The sequence below is a fragment of the Pongo abelii genome, chromosome 13 (assembly GCF_028885655.2).
Source record: "Pongo abelii isolate AG06213 chromosome 13, NHGRI_mPonAbe1-v2.0_pri, whole genome shotgun sequence".
Taxonomy (NCBI): Eukaryota; Metazoa; Chordata; class Mammalia; order Primates; family Hominidae; genus Pongo; species Pongo abelii.
The window spans coordinates 112515372-112536751 of record NC_071998.2 but is presented as its reverse complement, the minus strand read 5'-3'; the positions used below and the strand labels follow the sequence as shown (position 1 = coordinate 112536751).

At 49.6% G+C, this 21380-nt stretch overlaps 2 protein-coding genes and 1 long non-coding RNA gene across 10 annotated transcripts in view; 2 read left to right on the top strand and 1 right to left on the bottom strand.

Moving 5' to 3' along the window:
- GSN (gelsolin) overlaps positions 1 to 19447 on the bottom strand; it is a 64714-nt gene extending 45267 nt beyond the window's left edge. Inside the window, exons 1-3 of one of the 6 annotated variants that reach the window (XM_063713876.1) lie at positions 19405 to 19439; positions 6028 to 6120; positions 4197 to 4270 (exon numbers count right to left, since the gene is read on the bottom strand). Coding sequence is in view for 1 of the 6 variants with exons in the window: in XM_063713872.1 (XP_063569942.1) it covers positions 1427 to 1468 (42 nt within the window). In the remaining 5 variants the exon portion in view is untranslated. 6 annotated transcript variants of the gene reach the window in all.
- LOC129048009 (uncharacterized) lies at positions 613 to 7551 on the top strand. 3 transcript variants are annotated; one of them, XR_008509983.2, is made up of 3 exons: positions 613 to 869; positions 2475 to 2663; positions 7149 to 7551. It is a non-coding gene; the product is annotated as an uncharacterized LOC129048009 (long non-coding RNA). The 3 variants fall into 3 exon arrangements; XR_008509985.2 differs by having other exon boundaries at positions 2475 to 4610; XR_008509984.2 differs by lacking the exon at positions 7149 to 7551 and adding an exon at positions 2759 to 3404.
- On the top strand, positions 5338 to 6031 carry LOC103891532 (putative uncharacterized protein GSN-AS1). Its single transcript, XM_054520568.2, has one exon. It carries the CDS (start codon positions 5540 to 5542, stop codon positions 6029 to 6031), a length of 492 nt encoding a protein of 163 aa, XP_054376543.2. The 5' UTR covers positions 5338 to 5539.
- Positions 19448 to 21380: the final 1933 nt, after the last annotated feature.

The window sequence follows — 21380 nt, the reverse complement described above, 5'->3', positions numbered from 1 at the left end:
CAGCTGGGAGCAGGTTTGAACCCAGCGGTTCCCTAACACCTCTGTGGACCAGGTGTGCAGCAGGATCACCCAGGGAGCTCAGGAAACAATAGATTCCCAGGCCCCACCCCTAGCCTCTGAGTCTGTAGGTCTAGGGTGGGGCCCGGGAACCTGTGATTCTGAGGCTCAGCCAGGACTGGGCCCACATCTTCCTTTCACATTTGGGGAAACTGAGGCTAGGCAGGAGAGGGGGGCCTGGTCAGACCCAGTTGATCGAACAGTGGGAGAGCCAGAGCTAGAATTAGAGCCTTTTCCTCTTCTCGTCTCTCCATTCCCTCCGCCTCCCTCCCACTCCTCCCCCTGTCCTCAGCCTCCGGGTGACTCAGGGCTCTGAGTCACCCAGAGGCCCCACAGAGGAAACTTCTTAGGAAAAACAATCGCCAAACAAAGCTTTCCCTGATCTGGGGAACAGAATAGGCCCAGGGGGCCAAGAGAGGGAGGGGAGGGAGAACACAGGGTGGAGTCGGAGGCTCCAAGACTTGGAGTCTCAGCCACTCCTTTGTGTGGGGCCCTAGATAGGGATGTCCCCAGAATGAACGTCCCCACCTGCAAATAACACCTCCTATGCTCATAGAAGCCCATTGTGATGAGGCCACATGATAAGTACTTTATAAGCATTGTCTTGTTGAATCCTTCCCAAAACCCATGGCTGGCATTGTCTCCTTTTATAGATGGAGGAACAAAGGCTCAGAGCAGTTCAGCCCAAGGTTACACCATTAGAAATCCAGGGCTGTCTGACTCTGAAGTCCGAAGTCTGACTCTCACTTCTACACACCTTTAAAAAATACCTACTGTACACAGTGGCTTGAAGATCAGCTCTCATCAGACAGGTAAGGAGAATGATGGTCATAGTGGCTGTTCAATCACAAATTGTCTCCTTTCTTTCTCTGTGTCAGGCCCTGCCTTGGGACTTCCCGGCCCAGTGGGCACACAAACAGGAACACCAATAGTCATTCAAGCAGTTGTGGGCCCTGGGAGCACAAAGGAGGGAGCACCCACGGCCCAACAGAGCCACGGAGGAGGGGCATTGGGGCAGAACCTTGGAGGAAAATGGAGTTTCCCCTTTGGGGAGGTGGGAACAACAGAAGCAAAGGCTCGGGGGTGTGGCCCGCGCAAGGAAGCGTAAACAGTTTGAAGAGGCATGGCTGGGGTTGAGACAGTGGATACCTCAGGGAGAAGGGGTCTGACTGCTACAGAGTCCTGGCCTGATCCGATGCACTGAGGATTTTTAAGCAGGGAGAGAATAGGATCGGGACTGGTTTCATCTCTGCAGAGGGCCTGGCTGGTGGTTGAACTAGGAGTCAGGAGCGGGACTTTCCCTCGGGTCTCCCTGGCGTCCCTCCTCTGAGCTGGCTTCGGGGACCACCCCAGAACCCGTACTACTCACCCATGGGTCAGAATTGCCCCCGAGGGCTTCTTCCTCGGCCATCGCGAGGCTGGGGGGAGCTATGTGGGCCTCTCCTGACACAGGCCAACCTAATCATCTCAGCCTATAAATAGGACTCAGGATTAGTCTGGAAATAGCTGTGCCAAGCCAACTCCACAGGCATCACAGGCACACACAGTTCCGGAAATGGTTCTTCTCCTCAACACAATTAAAACCCAACACTTCCTCAGGAAACTATTGTTCACATTCCGCTTTGCTTCCTTAAGCACGAGGCAGTCAATTTTGGGGGGAAGAACCTGCCTGCCTACTGCTGATTAGTGGGGGTATGCTTTGTGGAGAGGAGGCCCTTCTCCTGCTTCTCCCTCTCTGAGGACCTGAAGGAGTCACTACCACTCTCTGGGCCCCAGTTTCCCCAAAGGTAAACTAAGGAGGTGGGACATGATGCCATTTTTAACTTACCAGGATTTCAAAAATTAGAATTGTAATAAACATGTGAGCAGGGAGAAATGAACAGGTCCAGGGCCTGCCACTGAGGAGCTGAGTGGCCTTGGATGAGCCACTGTTCCTCTCTGGGCCCCAGATTCCTCAGCTATAAAATAAAGGTGCTGGGGGATGATGTCCAAGATCAATAATTTTTTTTTAATTTCATTTTTTTGTTTAGTATTTTTGAGAACCCAGCCAGCTGGCCATGCTATACCAGCCTTGTGCTGAGTGCTGGGGATAAAGGGACAAATAAAACCCAGTCCAGGCTTCTGTGTGCCCAGCCCTGTGCTGGGTCCCAGTGGGTAACAGCATGTCCAACCCTCTCAGTGTCCCACTAGAGGCTTCCTTTGGGGCTGCTGGGGACATCTTGTTTCTAGTTGAGAATTCAGATTTGTGTGCAAAGACAAGAACTCCCCGAGGGGCAGATTACAACATCGACTGGGCCATTACAATCCACAAGGACACAAAGCTAACACAGCCATCGTTATACACCAGACATGTGCTAAGGACTCGATTTCCCCATTGTTTAATCATTACCAACTCTCTTATCATGCCCATTTCACAGATGTGGAAACTGAGGCTGAGAAGAGTAAGGAACTTGTCCAAGGGCACAGAGCAAGTCAAGGCTACAGTGATGTTTCAGGCCCAGACCTGTTTGCCTCTGGAGCCCAGGGTTTAACACACCCCAGTGCTGCTGTGAAAGGGCTTTGGACAGCTCAGGCTGGCTGGCCAATGCGGGGATAACCAAACAGAGGTATGGAACAGAAAGGGGCATTGAGGATGTTGCTGTGTGTGTGCGGTGGGGGGAGTGACAAGGCTTCAGCAATGGTACTCATTCTCTCCAACCAGCTCCCAGCGCTGCCGTCCTCTGATCCACCCTCTGCTCTGCCTGCCATGGACTGATTGTTCTGAAATCCCATGGATCAAGTCACTCCTCAGCTGAGGACCTGTCCATGGCTCCCTGGTACCCAGAGGATAGAAACCCAGCATTCAAAACCTCTCTGACCAGCTCCCCACCTCAACCCTCACACTCCTGCTCACTAGCCGCCAGGCACAGCGGGCTCCTCCAGCGGCCAAGCCTCCACCTACGGGGCCTTCTTGCCTGGAATGCCCAACTCCCCCTTCTCAGCCTTGTTTGACTCTCAAGTAGGAAAAGCACTCTTTGGCTCCCTGAGCCCCTTGGCACTTATCACAGAGCACTCTGGGCGTTAACTTCCACTGTCTCCGTCTTGGATTAGAGTGGATCTCCGAGGGCCGGGTGGTGTCTGCTTCACCTCCCTCTCCACTGCAGCAGCTTAGCAAGCGCTGGCTGGGTAAACTAAAAATTGCAAAGAGCCGAGAGAATCCTGGGAAAGTGCACGTTTCCCAGGACTGCCCAATGACAAGCCCTGTACCGAGGCACAGCATCAGGACACCCTGCTGTGGAAGAACCAAAAATTGCACCCTCATGGCTTATCAGGATGGTCCTTGTGTCTGTCTCTTTCAAGGGTTCTGATAACGAAATCTGGGCAAGTCACCCTCCTGCTTTAAAACTTCCAATGGTTCCCAGAGGTCTAGCATAAAATCCAAACTCAAGGGCCCACATAACCTAGGTGCTGCCTGGCCCCCAGGCCTTCCTCTTGCCACACCCCCTCCCTGGCCAGCCTCCCTCACTTCTTTCAGTTCCTCAAGGACTCCCCCACACTAAAGCCTTACCCAGGCCGCCTCTCTGCCTAGGGGGCTCCTCCATTCCCTGCTCACTCAGCCACCTCCCTCTCCCTCTTCAGGTCTCACTTTTTAGGGGAGGCTTCCCTGATCTGTCCAGATAAGACCTCACCACTCCCACCCAATCCCACACACTCCCATAACCTGATCGTTTCCTTCACAGCAAGAATTAATCTTCAGTGTAAATAATGATCTACCGGAAGACCTATGAAGAATGGGAAAGTCTTATTTTTTGCTGATTCTCCAACACCCAGCTCAGAGCCTAAATATCTCTCAAATGAATGAATATATGAATGAATGAATGAATCTATATACATAAATCAAGACAAGAAGGTGGGCAGAATCCTAGGGAACACTGAGGCAGAAAAAACAGGGCCCTGGGCCGGGCGTCATGGCTCACACCTATAATCCCAGCACTTTGGGAGGCCAAGGCAGGCAGATCACTTGAGGTCAGGAGTTTGAGACCAGCCTGGCCAACATGGTAAAATCCTATCTCTACTAAAAACACAAACATTAGCCGGATGGTGGCACATGCCTGTAGTCCCAGCTACTCAAGAGGCCGAGGCAGGAGAATCACTTGTACCTGGGAGGAGGAGGTTGCAGTGAGCTGAGATCGTGCCACTGCACTCCAGCCTGGGCACCACAGCAAGACTCCGTCTAAAAAAAGAAAAAGAAAGAAAAGAAAAGAAAAGAAAAGAAAAAAAGAAAGAAGGAAAGAAAGAGAAAAACAGGGCCCTAACTAAAAAAGACAGGAGGAAAAACAGGGCCCTAACTGAAAAAAACCAGGGCCCTAACTCAAAAAGTCAGGAGGAAAAACAGGGCCCTAACTAAAAAGAGAGGAGGAAATAAATCAGACAGTGCAGCCTCTCAGAAGCAAAAGGAGGGAGTTTCTAGAACTGCACTAGAGACTGGAACACGGAGTCCTGAGGAAAGAACACTGGACTGGACAACGAGGAGGTCACTGGGGCCTCCCTGATTGAACCAAGGTTCCGTGGAGGTGAGCACAGGGCTGGTACATTGCAGGGGGCAGAGGAATAAAGGGTGGTGAATAAGCAAAGCTCTCAGGCGATGGGTGCTCAGCTGGGCCTATGCCAGCCTGGCCCTGCAGGGTCTGCAGAAGACAGGGCCCCTGTATCATAGTTACCAAAAGCATCAACAGAGCATAACATTCTTTTTGTTGACAGATCACTTTGAGGCAACTTGGCTTTTGGAGTTATCAGGGCTCAGTCTCAAAGGCAGACGCATCAGAGCCAAGACCTGGCCCTCAAGTCCGCCTATTAGGGCAGCACTAGGGCCACCTCTTTGTCAGTAGAACCTTTGGGTAGCGGCTGATGGGGCGAGTCACCTTTCTGGGCCCGGCAGGCCTTTTGGGAATCCCTGGCTTTTGGGGCACAACATCCTGGGGACCATCAAAAAGCCCTTTCACCTGAGCTTTGGGAAAGAGGAACAGCTCCAGCTGTGGGCGGCTCATGTCACCATCTGGAAGCCAGCTGGGCCACAGCAGACGCAAAAGTCCTGTATTCATTCATCCCCTTCTCCTTTTGGCAGAAAAGGGATGGCGTGGGCTGGAGGGGTGTTTTCCTGGGTTCTTGCACAATTGCTCATTAGAAACTCACTTCTGTTTGGGTGTTGGAAGCCGGGCAATTCTCCCTAGTAGTGATCCTTCCTGTCTTACTGGTCACAAAGCCCTTTGGCATCTACAAGCTCATTGGGTCCACACAGCAGCTTTGCTAGGTGGGTAGGGGGAGACCAAGGCACCCATCCTACAGGTGGAGAAACCGAGGCTGAAGCTGGGAGGTGAGCCAGTCTCCTGGCTTCCAGCCCAGGACTCTGCACTCCTCCCCCCACCTCTCTGCCTACTTCAGCAGGTCACCTGTGAATCTGATAGTCAGGTGGGCCCCACCCTGCCAGCTGGCCCCAGCGGGCATGACTCATCCGCTTCCCCATGACTCACACACCTCAGGTGCTCCTCCTCTGGTCAACAAGTCTGGAGACTTGGCAAATGGACCCCCATTTTTCTCACCTCTCCAAAGCCTCCGGGAAGAATTCCTGTACCTCCTCTTTATGGGGACTCTACTCTTCTACAGAAGAGCCACCAAGGCCTTGAGAGGGAAAGCAACTCTCCTAAAGTCACACAGCAAGCAAGCAGCACGGCCAGGGTGGGGGCCAGGCATCCGGGCACCGAGCCCACTCCCGGCCTCCTCCCCACAAGATCACTCTCGCCTGACCTCCCTCTCAAGGACAAGAAAGGAGCAGAGACGCACTCTGAGCCTTATTAGGAAGACCTCAGGGACTCCCACTGAATCCACTGTGGCTACAGCGGCTGTTTCCACCACTGAAGTCCCCTCCAGGCTTCCCTGGGCAGCCAGGGTGGGGTTTAAGAGGAGGATAGGTGTCTGCATTGCTCTACCTACCTAACAAGGCTGTGCGGGGCGAAGAGTGCTGCTCCGTGGGAAGGCGCTGGGACCAAGGCCGAAGCACTGGACAAAGAGAGCTATGAGCACCACCTGTAAACAAAGGGCACAGAATGTCAGCCTCAGGGGGAGTTCAAGGTCATCTGGTCAAATCCCCATTTGATGTTTCAACTCCTTTCCTCCCCTCCACCAGGGGTTACACAATCAGTACTTGCACACATCCAGCAACAGGGCACTCGCTACCTGCCAATGCTGCAAGACCTGCTGCTGGAGGGTTTGGCTGGGTAAAGGAATTGTCCTAAGGATGCACTAAAATCTCTCTCTTCTTATGCCTTGTACCTGCTGGTACTAGCTCTGCCTCCTCCTGGGTCAGCCAGAACAGGTCTGTCCCCCGCTTTCCTGATGGCTGTTTGGAGATTTGAAGACAGTGATCCTGGGCCCCTCAAGTCTTCTACAAATTGTGCACCCCCTTTCCTCCAGCTCTTCCTGAGACCAGGGTTTCCAGTTCACTCACCCTGTTCCCTGATCTGCTCCAGATGAACCCTGTCCCTACTGACAGCACAAGACCCAGAATTAGACAATCAGTCAAGCTCTACCCAGGGCAGGGCGAGCAGGACTCTCACCTCCTTCATTAGAGATATCATGCTTCTATTAATTGAGCCTAAAATCCCATTTGCATTTAAGGCAGCCCTATTGCATGGCTGAATTCAGTTTACAGTCAACTTCAGAGCTATACTTTAGTACTCTGAAGTTATATAAACTGGGCCCTCACTTAACTGTGTAACTTGAGCAAGCTACATCACTTCTCGGAGTCTCAGTTGCCTTTTCTGTTCAAAGAGGGATAATATTAGAACCTACCATGAGATAAAACATGTTCAGGGTTTTGCACAAGGCATATGTTTACTCTAATTATTACCCTGATTATTAATTAAATTTCTAAGTCTTTTGCCTGCAAATTGTATCTTTCTCATCCTGCACATGTGCGGTTTGGGGACCCACCCTGTTGATATGTCATATTCGCAGCTCTGTGCCTCAGCATCAGTCTATTATTGTTCTAATGCACTACTGCTGAGCAAGACTGCATTATCAGTGTCTGGTGATAGGACTTTCTCTCCCTCTAGGCTGTAAGCTCCTTGGAGGCAAGGATTCTGTCTGCTTCACCTCTGAAGCTTCAGCATGGCATGTGCCCTGCAAATAGCAGTGCCAGTGGACATATGCTAGATGAGTGGATGAAGGACCATCCCACATCAGCTCATCATGGAGTATCAGCTTAGTCATCCCGCCTCTCAGGGACAACTTGGATCTTCACCCTTCTTCGCCACTAAGAATTCCAGTCATCTACACTCAGAGGGAAGCTGAGCAAACTGGCTCCTGCCCACACTGGAAAATTTCTCTGCCTAAACCAGCTTCCCCAAGCCGAGGGGAGAGTCCAAGATTCCGAAGATGGCAGGGCCGTGCAGGCTCCTGGGATTAAGACACAAACAAGCCCTGTTCTCAGGCTGACAGTAAATGGTTCAGACAGTCCTGATGACTTGTGCATTGTGACTGATACGGGACACAGCCACGGAAGTGGAGTCACGGTACCCAAAACCAGAGAGGTCAGAGGCCAGACACTTATCTGGGCTGCAGGACCTGGTGCCCACTTCTGTGGGTCTTTCTCAAAGACTATGGCAGAAACTTCCTGGTTCCAAGGGACAGACCAAAGCAGAGTTGGGTTTTGTTGTTTCTGCAAATGACTAATGACCTCCCGCACTCTGTCAACTCTGTGTGAGGATGAGCCTTTCGAATCCAGCCCCCCTTCTTTCTACACACCCCAAATTGCACTCTCATCCTCAGATGCACATGGTGGTGCTGCATTTGTTCCCAAGTGCAACGTGCTCCTCCCCCACTGCACCTCATCTTTGCAAACAGCACTACCATCCACCATCCACCATCCACCCAGTGGATCAGTCCAGACACCAGGCCCTGACCCTCCTCGACACACCACCTCACCCCTTTTGCTCTGTCACTCTCCCCTCCAATGTACCACCATGTCTTGCTAGTTCAACCCCTGACTGCCTCCAGAGTGTCCCCCCTTCTCCCCACCCCAATGCCAACATCTGGGTCCATAGCCCCATCACCTCTCGCCTGCATGACTGCAGAACCTTCCTAACTGATCCTCCTGCATCCTCTCCCTCCTACAATGCATCCTCCTCAGAGCAAGCCCAGACCATGCCACTCCCCTGCCCAGACTCTACCATGGCTCCACTATTGCCCCAGATAAAGTCCAAGATCCTTAACAAACCTCTCCACATTCTTCATGACCTGTCTCCTTCAACTCCTTGAGCCTTGGCCCTCATGGCTTCCTGTCTTCCACTATACCCCACCGGGCTCCAGCCAGATGCAATGGCACTGTGTTCCTGAGTCCTCCATGTAGTCTCCGTACAGACCTCCACACCCCCTAGTCTGCCCGGTCACACTCTACTGTAATAGTCTATTTGCAAGTCAGCCTCCCCAATTGCTCCCGTGTATCCCAGAGCCTGGCCTAGGGCTGGGACCACCACAGCTCAAGATTTGCCAGAGTAAGAAACTATGACTCCCATGCGTGCACACGTGTGTAACACATACGTGCATGTGCACACACACATTCGCAGAACCGGCTAAGAGTGCAGATGCTGCCATCTATGGGCAAGAAAAGCATTACACTCTCCCTGAGATTCAGACACACCCCAGGAGCCTCCGAGTTTTCAAACTCAGCCAGGTTTAGAATTAGCCCCAGCTGACTCCAAGTTGGTCTACTTTCCATTTTGGACCTTAAGGCTGTAGCAGCTTAAAAACAGGTCGGCAAAACCACTGACTCTAGTCCACCGCCCACACACTTGGAGCCATAAAGAGAAGGGTTTCATTCCAGCACTCACAATCCCAGCCTGGGGCTCTCACTACGTGCCTGTTTGCTGAATCACATCTTAGGACATAGGAACAGAAGACGCCTTCTAATAGTCTCAGCTGTGGAAAGGCCAGTCTTTGGGGAGAGAGCTTGCCCGATGAAAGTGTGCAAGCCACCACGGAACCCTGTCTGTCTAGCTGGCTAAAAAGGAGCTTTCTGCTCTGGGGACGGGATGGGGGGAGGCTGGAGCAGAGTATTTTTCTCTCCTAAAAGACTGCTCCCAGTTCATTGGGAGGGCCTTCAGACCTAATGGGAGTAACATAATATCTGTCCATTAATGCCATAAGGGTTCAAATGGCCACCCCTAATAACAATAGTTATCATTTTCTGTGCACCTTCCAAGCGTTAAACTCTACAGGCATCATGTCTCATCGTTGTAATAACTCTATCAGGCAGCAATCTTTGTCTTCATTTTGCGAAGCTAGGACACAAGCTTCACAAGAGAGGTGAAGTAATGTGGTCAGGGTCACACAGCTAAGATGTCTGGGCAGTTCCCACCAACGCAGGCTGCCTCCCCTACATCTTGACCTCACTATATTTCAAAGCTGTAAGGCTGGGCCTCTTGCTGACTAGAAAAAAAAAAGAACATGCAAATCTTTGGGTACTCTAGATCATGGGTCAGCAAACTTTTTCTGTAAAAGGCCAGACCGTAAATATTTTAGGCTCCAAAGGCTACACACCCTCTCTGTTGCATATTCTTCCTTGTTTGTTTGTTATTGTTGTTTTTTAACCACACTTTAAAACTATAAAACCATTCTTAGCTCAGAGGCATACAAAAACAGACTGGGGCCTCCCCGGGGCTGTATTTTGCATCCATAAATACAGAAAGAATAATGTTTATAATCTCAAGTATAAAAACTTCTGGTGAAAGTGTTGATCAAATGCTAGCTGTATTTCTCCCCCTTCCAATGGCTTTCTACTGAGTCTCTCTCTCTTAAAGACGGACCCTACTTTGCTCCATAATTAAGCAGCAAAGTATTTCAAGGGCTGTTCAGATTCTAGAAACTCATAGCTGCAGATAAAATAAACAGATAAGTCAAAAATCGAAGACAAGATATTAAAAGATCTGGGCTCCAGGCTAGACCCTGTTACTGTCACTGGCTCTTTAGCCCTGAACAAGGGACTTGCCTCTTAAGTCCCTTATCTCATAAGTATTGATTCTACATTAATAACAGATTGATTTCAAATCTTACAACTGAAAGTGTGATCTCTGGACCAACTACATCTGCATCACTAGAAATGCAGAGCCTCAGGCCCCACCCTAGACTTGCGGAACCAGAGTCCGCATTTTAACAAAAGCCCCAGGCTATCTTAGAATGCTCTAGAACATCTTTTTTGTCCAGCTGAAACACAGTTCACAAAATCTTTGTTAGCAATGAGGAGAGAAAGGGTCTAAAGACATCTTTCATGATGTCATGGTATTAAGTCTCTGACCTAACACACTTACCAGTGACTTCATAAAGCATTCCACTCTAGGACCAATTGACAGACAAAGATCTACCACTGGATCTTAAAATAAAACCTTAACCAGGTAGAAAGTAGACCTAGGGGGAACAGGAAAAGGTGCTATTCCCCATATTATGGAGGGGCGGGGGCAGGGAATAGATTAGAGAGAGAAATGACTTACCCAAGACCACACAACCAAGACAAACTAGGGGTATGATCACCACCAGCTTTCTTTCTTTCTTTTTTTTTTATTATACTTTAAGTTCTAGGATACATGTGCACAACCTGCAGGTTTGTTACCTATGTATACATGTGCCATGTTGGTGTGCTGCACCCATTAACTCGTCATTTACATTAGGTATATCTCCTAATGCTATCCTTCCCCCCTCCCTCCACCCCACTACAGGTCCCAACCACCACCAGGTTTCTTAATCTTCCTTAGTCAGGCCTTAGGTTTCATGAGAACTGAAATCATTTTGGTTTGGTAGAGCAGCAATCAGAGGGCTTGCTGTTGGCTTTGGGAAATTCACTTGCTCTCTCAGGGCACAAGTATCTGTAGCCATGAAGTGACAGGGTAGAGCCAGGTGATTCCTAAAGCCCTGCTATAAAAGTCCCAGTCTGGAAAGTTTTGAGATGAGGAGGCAGTCGGGGGGGTGCCCTATGCCAAGGGTCACCACAGTCACACCAGTGTCTCTGGGGGATGGGATCACAGAGCCAAGTCCTTTGGTCCTTTGTGAGGAGGCTGAGGAGGGACCTGGCGTGGGCTGTAGCCATGCATCCCCTTGGGGCCACCTCAGCTGGTCATCACAGGCTGGCACGGATGCTAAGGATGTAGCCCATTTTACAAATGAGGAAAATAGGTCCTTGAGAGGGGCTAGGGCTTCTTACCAAAGCAAAGAATTCTTCCCTTCAGCTGACAACAGTGCAAGGGTACCCTGTATTCAGAAAACCTAACATATGAACACACAGATGTGTGCAAATGGCTGATTTGGGAATAATCAGGCTCTTTATAAACAGTGCATTCTATTTTACCAACAGATTCGTTACAAAAAGGATTCATTCTGGGCTTTGATGGCGAGGCTCCCAGTGCAATGCTTCTCACACTTGAATTCGCACACGAATTCCATGGGGATCCTGTGAAAATCCAGATTTGGATTCAGTAGGCCCAAGGTGGGTAGGGTTGCCAGATAAAACATGAGATGCCCAGTTAAATCTAAATGTCAGAAAGACAATAAGATGTCTTGGTATAATTATGCCCCAAACATTCCAAGGGGCATACTCATGCTTAACTGGCATGCTGTTTTTTATTTGCTAAATAAGGCAACCCTAAAGATGGAGTCTGAAATCCCACATTTCTGAAAAGCTCAAAGATGAAGACTTAGTGCATTTAAAATGCAATTTAAATCTATGAAAACTATATTTTATGCAACCATGAATTTTATGGTCTTTTTTTTTAAGACCACTGAACAGGCTAGGCAGGCATCTCCCACCTTCTAAAAGAGCATAGAAAGAATTCTCGCTGCCACTGGAACTGGGAACTTGCCTTCCAAGAGAAACAGGTACTGTGGCGGGAGGGGAGGTGGGAGGGGGATGGGTACAGGCTAGCCCACAAAAGCCCATTTTACCTCCGTTCTGAACGACACAGTTCCGTTGGACTACCACTTCCTGAAGTGAAGCTCAGGACACCAAGAAATATGGCCGTTTCTTTTCTGAGTCCGTGAAACGGGAAGGATCTGTCCCTACCTGCCTCCTTCCCAGGGCTCTTTGGAATCAGATGAGATAATACAAATTCCCAGCATCCACATGATTGCACTGGCCAAGCATCGTGTTAGGTACTTTGTAGAATTCTGTGAAGTGGGTATTGAAGCCCTAACTGTATAGCTGAGAAAAATGAAACTCAGTGAGGTGATGTCCTCAAGGTCTTAGGGCAAGTGCAAAACATAAACCGGAAGGAGAATCAAGTTCTCTCCGCTTCTTCGGCCTGGGATCTTAACTTGTCATGCTTTATCGCTGCTGAATTGTGCAAGTGTATTTGCCAAATGAATGAATGAAATGTAACGTTTCGGGAAAATGGTCACTGTACTCTATAACAGGACAGCTGAGCTTTTTATAACCAGCTTCAGATGCTCCGAAAGAATGCTGCCATTCTCATGGATGGCTGGTAGGAATAAGGACTACTGTAACCTTTATGAGAAGAAATTTGGCAAAATTTAGCATGACACAGATTCTTTGCTTGGCCAAACTTTAGCCAGGCTTCTGAACCTTCTCCTAGGCCCAACTGTGCACTTCCTTGTAAAATCCAGTTTTAGCAAAAGAATCCTGCTAAGTCTGTTTAGCCAGAACCCCTCATCCTTGATATCTGATCAGGTCCCTCATCCTCCACCATGCCCCCAGTGATGTTTGAATCACCCTGGTTTGTCTTCATCAATAATTTTGTTAGGTCGGTTTAGCAAGAATACCCCTTATTCCTGAGCTTCCTTTCAGTAATTTTCCATCCGCTGACCCCCACCCTGCTCTGCAGCTATCAATTCCCACTCGCCCATGCTGTATTAGGAGTTGAGCCCAAACTCTCCCCCTCACTGTAGGACCCTGTTGCAGTGATCCCTATACCCAGGGCGATGGTCCTGAATAAAGACTTCCTTACCGTGTTTTAACAAGTGTCACTGAATTTTTTTTTAACATGAAAAAGCTATAAAATGTGTCATTTTGTCTCAGGAACTCCATTTCTAGGGCTCACTTCTAGGAAATAATAAAAGAAGAACACACAAAAAAAATCATGCACTAGGTTGTTCATTGCAGTATTGTTTATAAACTGCCTAAATGTTTCATAATTGAGGATCGTTAAGGGAACATGGTATATGCACACCAAAGATAGAATAATAGTGAGTGACGAAAACTCGGGTGGGCATTTATTTCTACCGTAACAAAAAAAAGCAGGAGGCAAGTCCCTTGTTTAAGGGCTAAAGAGCCAGTGACAATAACAGGGTACAGCCTAGTGCCCAGATCTTTTAATGTCTGTATTCGATATCTGACTTATCTGTCTATTTCATCTGCAGCTATGAGTTTCTAGAATCTGAACAGCCCTTGAAATACTTTGCTGCTTAATTATGGAGCAAAGTAGGGTCCTGTAGGCGAGAGAGACTCAGTAGAAAGCCATTGGAAGGGGGAGAAATACAGCTAGCCTTTGATCAACCTTTTCACCAGAAGTTTTTGTACTTGAGATTATAAACATTATTCTCTCTGTATTTATGGATGCAAACTACAGCCCTGGGGAGCCCCAGTCTTGGTTCTTTGGGGTGATCTTGGGTAAATCCTGTCTCAGCCTTTTTGTTAATAAATAAAAAGCATTATTTCATTTTTTAATCCCCTGGACTACTGGAATAAAAGATTTAAATTAGAATAAACATTTATCTACTTAGGTATAGTATGCTTTTAAACTTTAAAAAATTTTTAAACTTTTAAAAATTAAATTTAAAAAGAATCCTTAATAACATGAGAAAAATACTTATGATATAATGTTGAGAAAAAACAGAAAGTCAGAACAGACAATTATAAATATAGGATAATTGTGTGGGGGTAAAAAAAATGCACTGAAAATATCAGGAAGGAAGGGCACCCAGGTGTTGGCAGTGATTTTCTCTGGTTAGTTATGAACACTTCTTTTTTTATATATACTTTTTTATTTTCTAAATTTTCTATCACAAGTGAAATAGAAATAATAAGGGTGGGGGGAAAAGGTCCTTGGAGGTGGGGAGAAAAAAGTACATATGCCACCCACATCATCAACATACACCCAAGAAGTTAACTAGTATTTACTTAGTACCCACCAAAACCCAGCCCAGCCACAGCGTCTGTAGCAGGGAAATTAAGGGCCAAGCCCCACCCTGAAGGCTCACATATGTAGAATACATATACTTTGCTTGGCAAATAAGTCTGGCTCCGATGATATTCTTTGCAAATAAGTCTGGCTCCAATGATATTCTTATTGAGGTTGGAAAATAACAGGACTGTTTGCTTAGCCAGCTCAGCAGAATAAACGAATCCACTCCCACTGGTGCGACCCCTTCGCTGGAGTTCCCTGCAAGGCTCCATGGCTTAAAGCCTTTCTGGATCACTTTTGGGAAGAGTCAATTTCAGGGATACTTTATAGCCCAGGAAGAAAACTGTTCTCATCCCTTAACCCAGGCACTGAAAGCAAGAGGTGAAGAGGCTCCCTATGAGGCAGAGCAAGCAAGGGAGGAGGGAGGAGCAGGAGGGCCTGGGAAGGAAACTGACAGGCCTTGTGTGACCCCTGGGGACCCCTGGGCAAGGGAGCTCACATCTCCAGGCCTGAGTTTCCTCACTGGTAAAATAGGTCACATAATGACAACCCCAGGACTATTGTGAGACTCAAAGAAGAGAACGTAAGTCCTTTCATTGTTCTAAGCTGAGCCTCAGTTTCCTCATCTGTAGAATGGAGTCAATATCTCTCCCTCGTAGATCTGTTAAAAGATTAAAGAAGACAGTGAAAGCAAAAGGTGAACATACATAGTAAGTGTGTTACATATGGTGGCCCTTATTATTGTTGCTTGTAGAGCAGGGAATGGGATACATAAATGAATCCTAGGCCTCAACTTCCTTATCTGCAAAATGGGGCAATCAATTCAGTCTAAAAAGATTAAATTCAAGAACAGTAGCTGAATCACCAGCTGCACCACTGCGGGCTCACTTTGTGTCTCAGACATGCCGGACCCAAGTTCATGTGGGGAGCATAAAGCCCTCCAACTCAGAGGCCATCAGAGCTGGGAAGGGTGACATTATGCTGTCCACCCCACAGTGCAGAATGGACACTGGGGCCCAGAGAAAGGCATGCATTAGCCCAAGTCACCCAGCACTTTGTCACTGGCAAAGCGGGGACCCAAGCCCAGGCCTTCAGCTGTCCACCCTTGCCCACAACACCCACTGCTTTTCTCTGCCCTATTCTTAAATTGCTGATGTGGTCCCAGGCAGGGCAGAGGAGAGCAGGCATATGGCAGGGGAGGGAGAGAGGGGAGGGGAAGCTGGCCAGCAGCAGGAACTTAGCCTGCCTGTGGTCTCCAACTTCACAAACCACATCAGGCTGAAATATGACACACGCTCACTCAGTTGAAAGCGAGGAGATATTTTTACTTAGCATCCCCCGGCTGCCTAAACACTGGTCTCTTTTTTTCCCTTCCTCCCAAAAATGCATAACCCCTGGGACGTGCTTTTCTCTGCTTCTGCTGGCATTTTCTCAGGGAATAACCAAGGAGCAGGAGGGTGTCCAGTTTTCCTGGCTTCGCCAGATAGACTTCCAGAGCATGGGTTTGATTGATGAAAAGGGGGGACCAGTCCTGGCTGGGCTCTCACCTCACCACATGACCTTGCTGGGCAAGTCCTGTGTCCTCTTGGAGCCTGGATTCCCTGAAATGGAGGGGAGATTGACCTGCACTCGAGGGTCCTGTGGATGGCACAGGAAAGTATGAGTTTACAAATAGCCCTGGGAGGCCCCTCCAGGCCTCTCTGCTGCAGGGCTGAGCCCTCCAAGCTCTGCATACCGACACCCACCCCTCATAAAAGCATAACAAACTCCCTTACCAGTTCTCCTAATACCAGGACTAGAAAGAATTTTCAAGAGAATGTTTAGTGCAGTCATTAATAGCTATGGCTCTGTCATCAGACCTCTGGAATCTTTGCACCATCACCCAATAGCCACACAACCCGGCGCATGCTATTCAGCCTCAGACTCAGTTTCCTCATCTGTGAAAGAAGATACTAGTATCTACCTCAGAGGAATGGTTGCAAGGAATCAATACAGTAATTAATGTTCCAGTGCTTGGTATATTAAAAGATAGCTTTTTTTGTCTTTTCTTTGTTTGTTTTGAGACAGTCTTGCTCTGTCATCCAGGATGGAGTGCAGTGGCGTGATTTCGGCTTACTGTAACCTCCGTCTCCAGGGTTTAAGCAATTCTCATACCTCAGCCTCCCAAGCAGCTAGGATTACAGGCGCATCCCACCATGTATTTTCAGTAGAGACAGGGTTTCACCATGTTGACCAGGCTGGTCTCAAACTCCTGGCTTAAGCCATCCACCCAACTCGGCCTCCCAAAATGCTGGAACTGCAGGTGCGAGCCACCATGCCCAGTTAAAAGATAGCTTGTTATTATTATCATGCAAACCAACATCTCTCCATTTCACAGATGAGGAAGCGGATGCTCAGAGAGATAGGATTTGCCCAAGGTCACCCAAAGAACCAAGACTGGGGGTCCATTTCCAAGTCAGTGCTTCTAACTTCTCTCACACCTGTGGTCTCTGATAAGTAAATATACACACCCAGAGGCCGTAGACATAGGATGTAAAAGTTTTCTTAAAGAAAACCAGAGATCAGTGTCTCAGCAACGTACCACAGACCAAGCAGAAATCATCTCTATAACCCACGTCACAAATGACCCAAACTATTCACATGGAGTAGGGGAAAGTGACCCACTGTCACTGGATGGCTAAGAGTGAAGACATCCAATCAATGTGTTTGGCAGGAGTGCACACACCATTGTTAACAGTGGCGACCTCTGGGGAAAGAGGAGGGCTTGGAGGGATTCTTTAACAATTTTTGTTTGTTTGTTTTAAAACTCCTGAAAAAGAAAAAAAAAATTACAATGCTGAATACCTTAGCAGCCTTCTCCAGTAGGTATAGCCTGTTGTCTGCTTTTAGATGAAATTTACAGCAGGTTCTGAGACCTTCAGCTGGGCTTCCAGAATCTGCTGCTCTGACCCATCCCAGTGGCCACTGCTCTAGTTCAGGCCTGCATTCTACTTCACTTGAATCATGCAACAGCCTCCTCAGGGCCTTCCTGCCTCCAGATCAGCCTCGTTCAATGCATCCCCTACATCAGCCATTCAGAATAATGAGTTTTTAAAAATCACTGCTCTGTCAAAACCCTTTCTCAGCTCTTCATTGCCTTCAGGATGAGGTCCAAACCCTTAGCTTATAATCTAGTTCCATTTTCATTTAGAGTCTCACCTCCCACCACCCCGCCCTTCTCCCATCCTCCACGCTAGCCACATGGATGGCTCAGAAAACCTCAGTGCCTTTGCACAAGTGGTTCCTGCTTCTCAGAATGTCTTTTCCCCCAACTCCTGTTTCTCCTGGTAAGTGATTACTCATTCTGAGGTCTGGCTCACCTAGACAAAATTAGTCACTCCTCTTGCAGGCTGAAGTCACTCTTAATATGGCACGAAAGTGTCAACCACTACAGATGGCAAGCATCTTGAGGACAGAGAGCTCTGTCCTCTTCCGAGGCTCTTGGGCCCCTCACAGGGCAAGACACAGAATACAGGCCCAGAGAAGTGCTGAAAGGAGGGAGGCAGGAAGGAAATGCCATGCCAGGCAAACCCTGCAGCCACCCCTCCTGGGAGCAGCCTGTTTCCAGGCTCATGTTAGTCCCTAATAAAAGGACTGTGGAAAATTCTGGAGTAAACTTTCCTTCCCTGATTCACACAGAAACCCTCTTTGCTGCTGTGTAACTCACCGAGTACCAACCCAAGCTCCCTGGCTGTTTACAATTTCCCTGGCATTTATAAATAGCAAGGCCCCAGAAAGAAAAATAGAGTTTCAAAGGAGCTGAAAGCCGACCGTTCCCACCCCCATCGTTCCTCCTCTGTTTCCAAGCCTCTCCCCCTTAACAGCCCCAAGAAACACCAACCAGCACCCCCAAGTGTGTATGTACAGGGGGGTGGGGAATGCTTGTCCCTTTAGTAAATGGAACACCCAAGAAGGAGGCTAGAGTCCCTCCCAGCAAGGAGTTTGCAAAGGGCCGACCAGAATTGGATCTCCGCCCTACCCTGCCTCACTGTGTGACGATTAGCCCATCATAAACTCTCTGGGTCCTTGACTTTTCTCAACTGTGAAATGGAGATGGGGTAAGATTCTAGCAAGCTATGGTCGCTGTGAAGGGCAGAGCGGTGAGAGGTCCTGGTGCCCTGGTCAGAAATGTGGTCCTGGGAGAACAGGACACACAGGATTAAGTGTTTGAAAAGTCCCCAGAGGCCAAACAAAAGCGAGAGGCACCTCCCCAGAGGCCCCGCCTTCCACAAAGTCCAATTACCCTCAGGACAGCCCAGAATGAGTTCTGGGTGTTTTAAAGGTCCCTTCCATGCTCTGAGGAGGGTGTGAAGACAGGATAAAGTGGCAGATGTCTGGGCAGACAAGGAGCTAGGAAGAAAGCCAATGTCTCCTGCTCACCCACACCCCCAGCCCCCAGCCTTCCAAGGACTGGGGCTTCCCCCTGGGTACTGCCCAGACCAGCCAGCCTGCACTGGACCAGAGGGAAGTTGCTGTTATTTAGGTTCTGGGGGGCTGGACCCCAGAAGACATGGGGGTTCAGGGAGAAGGGGTTCCAGTCACTGTCTTCAACTCCAGAAGAAGCTTCCGTGTGAGTCAGGGAAGGGAACACTGCAGGGCCGGGGAGGAGCCAGCACCTACAGGTAGCAGGCGCCTGAAGATTTCAGACAGTATAAGGAAGAACTTTCTAACAGTCCCCAGAAAGAGGAAGCAGCCGGAGAGGAGAGCAGGCACAGGTATCGTCCAGGAGGCAAGGGTCCTCTGAGTGGACTCCCCAGCGGAGTCACCGCCCAGACTGTAGCTGGTGGTCCCCTGCATGCCCGGGTCAGACACCCCAAGTGCAGGGGTGACCCCAGGCCAGTTCCCCCATCCCGGGGGCGGGGTCGAGGAGCTCAGGTGCTAGCAGCACAGTGGGATCACGGGGTGGAGGCCTGGCCCCTCTCCTCTCCTGCTCCGGCGTCTCCCCATCCCCCAGCTCCCATCCACACTCTTTGGTCCCTTGGAAGACGGGAAAAGTGAGCGAGGAAGCCCTTTTCCAGCGATGCCCCCGCGGCCGGGCCGAGCTCCAGGCGCGGGCGAGACAGGACCAGGAAGGAAGGGAGAGGAAGGACTCAAATCAGCCCGGGACCCCCAGATGCCCGGGGCCGGGGCCGCGCGCCTCCCCTACCTGCTGCTGCGGCGCTGGAGACAGAGGCTGTTGGGTCCAGCTGTGCTCAGCTGGTTCCGGGCGGCGGGGCGGGGGCGTTGTGGTGCGCGCGGCCGGGGTGGGCAGGGCGCGGGCGGGAGCCGCCCTCGGGGCGGGGCGGCCCGGCCGGCGGGTGGGGGAGGAGCGCCAGGCCCTCCCGTCGGCTGCAGGGCGGGTGGCTCCAAGCTCGCCTTCATCCAGGGCGACCCCTCGCTTCACCTCGCAGGAAGGTACCAAGCCCTCTGCTTTCCCCTGGAGGAAACTGAGGCCCAGAGCACGAAAGGGAGATCTGAAGAGGCCTAGGGTCGGGGAGGAGACCCAGGGCAGCTCCTGAGCTGGGCTGGGGCCAAAGAGCTCAGATGGGGCGGGCAAGCGAGCAATGCTCAACTAGCACCAGCGGAGGCAGATTTCAGCCCTGGAGAGAACGGACTTCAGGAGACAAAGCCCTCGAAGAGCGACATAGGCTGCACGCAAAGCAGGGGAGATTCCCTCCCATGGAAGGGAATAAGGAGGAAGAGCGATTCCCAGCTCATTCCGAATGAAGTAACGAAAATGCCAAGTGCATCCCTGGTCCTTAAAGTGGACCATTAAGCAGGCGCCTCGGAGTCAGAAGGCCTGGTTTGAAACCCCAGACATCGACTAGTCCTGTAACTTTGGGCAAGCGAGCTCACATATCTAAGTCTCCGTTTCCTCGTTTGTCAAATGGGCATCCTGAATTGCCTCTTCATGGGGCGGTTGAGAAGACTCAGTGAGAAAAAGACTCTCAGCACAATGATAGGGACTGTGGCTTCTGCATAAACGGAAGGGATGTTCTTATTAGTGTCATGGCAGATATTGTTTTAGGAGATTGAGGAAATCCACATTGGGTAGAAAGATGAGTGCAAGGTCACTTTTAAACAAATGTAATACTTTGTTGATCTCAACAGCATCTCATATGCATTTGAGACGATAGCCATTTATAATGCAGCAAGGCTAAGACGGCCTCCCAACAGTCCTGGTGAACACATGAGTTCCCAGGGCTTTTGGAGTTGCCGCGTGACTCCAATTTGGAAGGATTCACACACTCCACAGGAGACTGCACCACATGACAGAGATGTCCATTCCCAGCCTGGGTGCTGGCAGCAGCCCCATGTTCAGCCAGGGTAAAGCTCCCTCTTAACACAAGGTAAAATGTACTAGAGTCGGTAATTGCCGGGTGCTGGGGATCAGAGCAGAAAAGGCTGTTGTTTAAGTAGCACAGAATCCAAGAGCACAGCGGAAAAACTCACTCCCTGGTTTTTCCATTGAATAGCAGCCAGGGAAGCCACAGGACCCGGGGAATCTCGCCCTGGCTCTTCCTCCTGCCACTCTCTCTTTGCTCAACACCAGTAAATACAAGAATCATTTCTTGAATGCCTCATGCCATGCTCTGGGCTTCCCACGTATTACCGACTTTCATTCTCACCTCCCTACCTGGCCTCCCAAGGGAGGCATTGCCATGTGTATTTTTCAGATGAGCAAGCCAAGCCCACAGAAAGGGTTAAGTACTCTCTGGAGGTCACACTACTGATACTGTGCAGTCTGCTCTTCTATGCCTGAGTCCTTGGCCCTCGCTTCTTTGCTCAATGTCTTATGTCACACTCTGCCACCTTTCCTGGCTTGGGAAATTCTGCCCAGTTCCACTTTCTCTGAGAATTGAAGCAAGGTATCCACCCCCCAGGGAGGCTCACACCATCTCTGCTACTCTCTTTTCTCCAGAGGCTGCCTGTGGCCCAATGCAAGGCTGCTGGGGAGAAAAGCAAAAACACAGGCTTATTTGGCTCTGGACTCTTTGATTATAAGCCCCGGCGTACACATGCCTTTGAATTATCTAACATATCATTTCCAGCCCCAGCAACTGCTCTCAGACAAAGGGAGGTGGAACTCTGAATCTGTGTCCCCATAGAACTGGAGAATACCACATCAAGATGGAGGAGACA

Excerpts from the sequence above, each read along its gene's own strand:
- LOC103891532 (XM_054520568.2), top strand. The coding sequence starts at position 5,540 with ATGACTCATCCGCTTCCCCATGACTCACACACCTCAGGTGCTCCTCCT.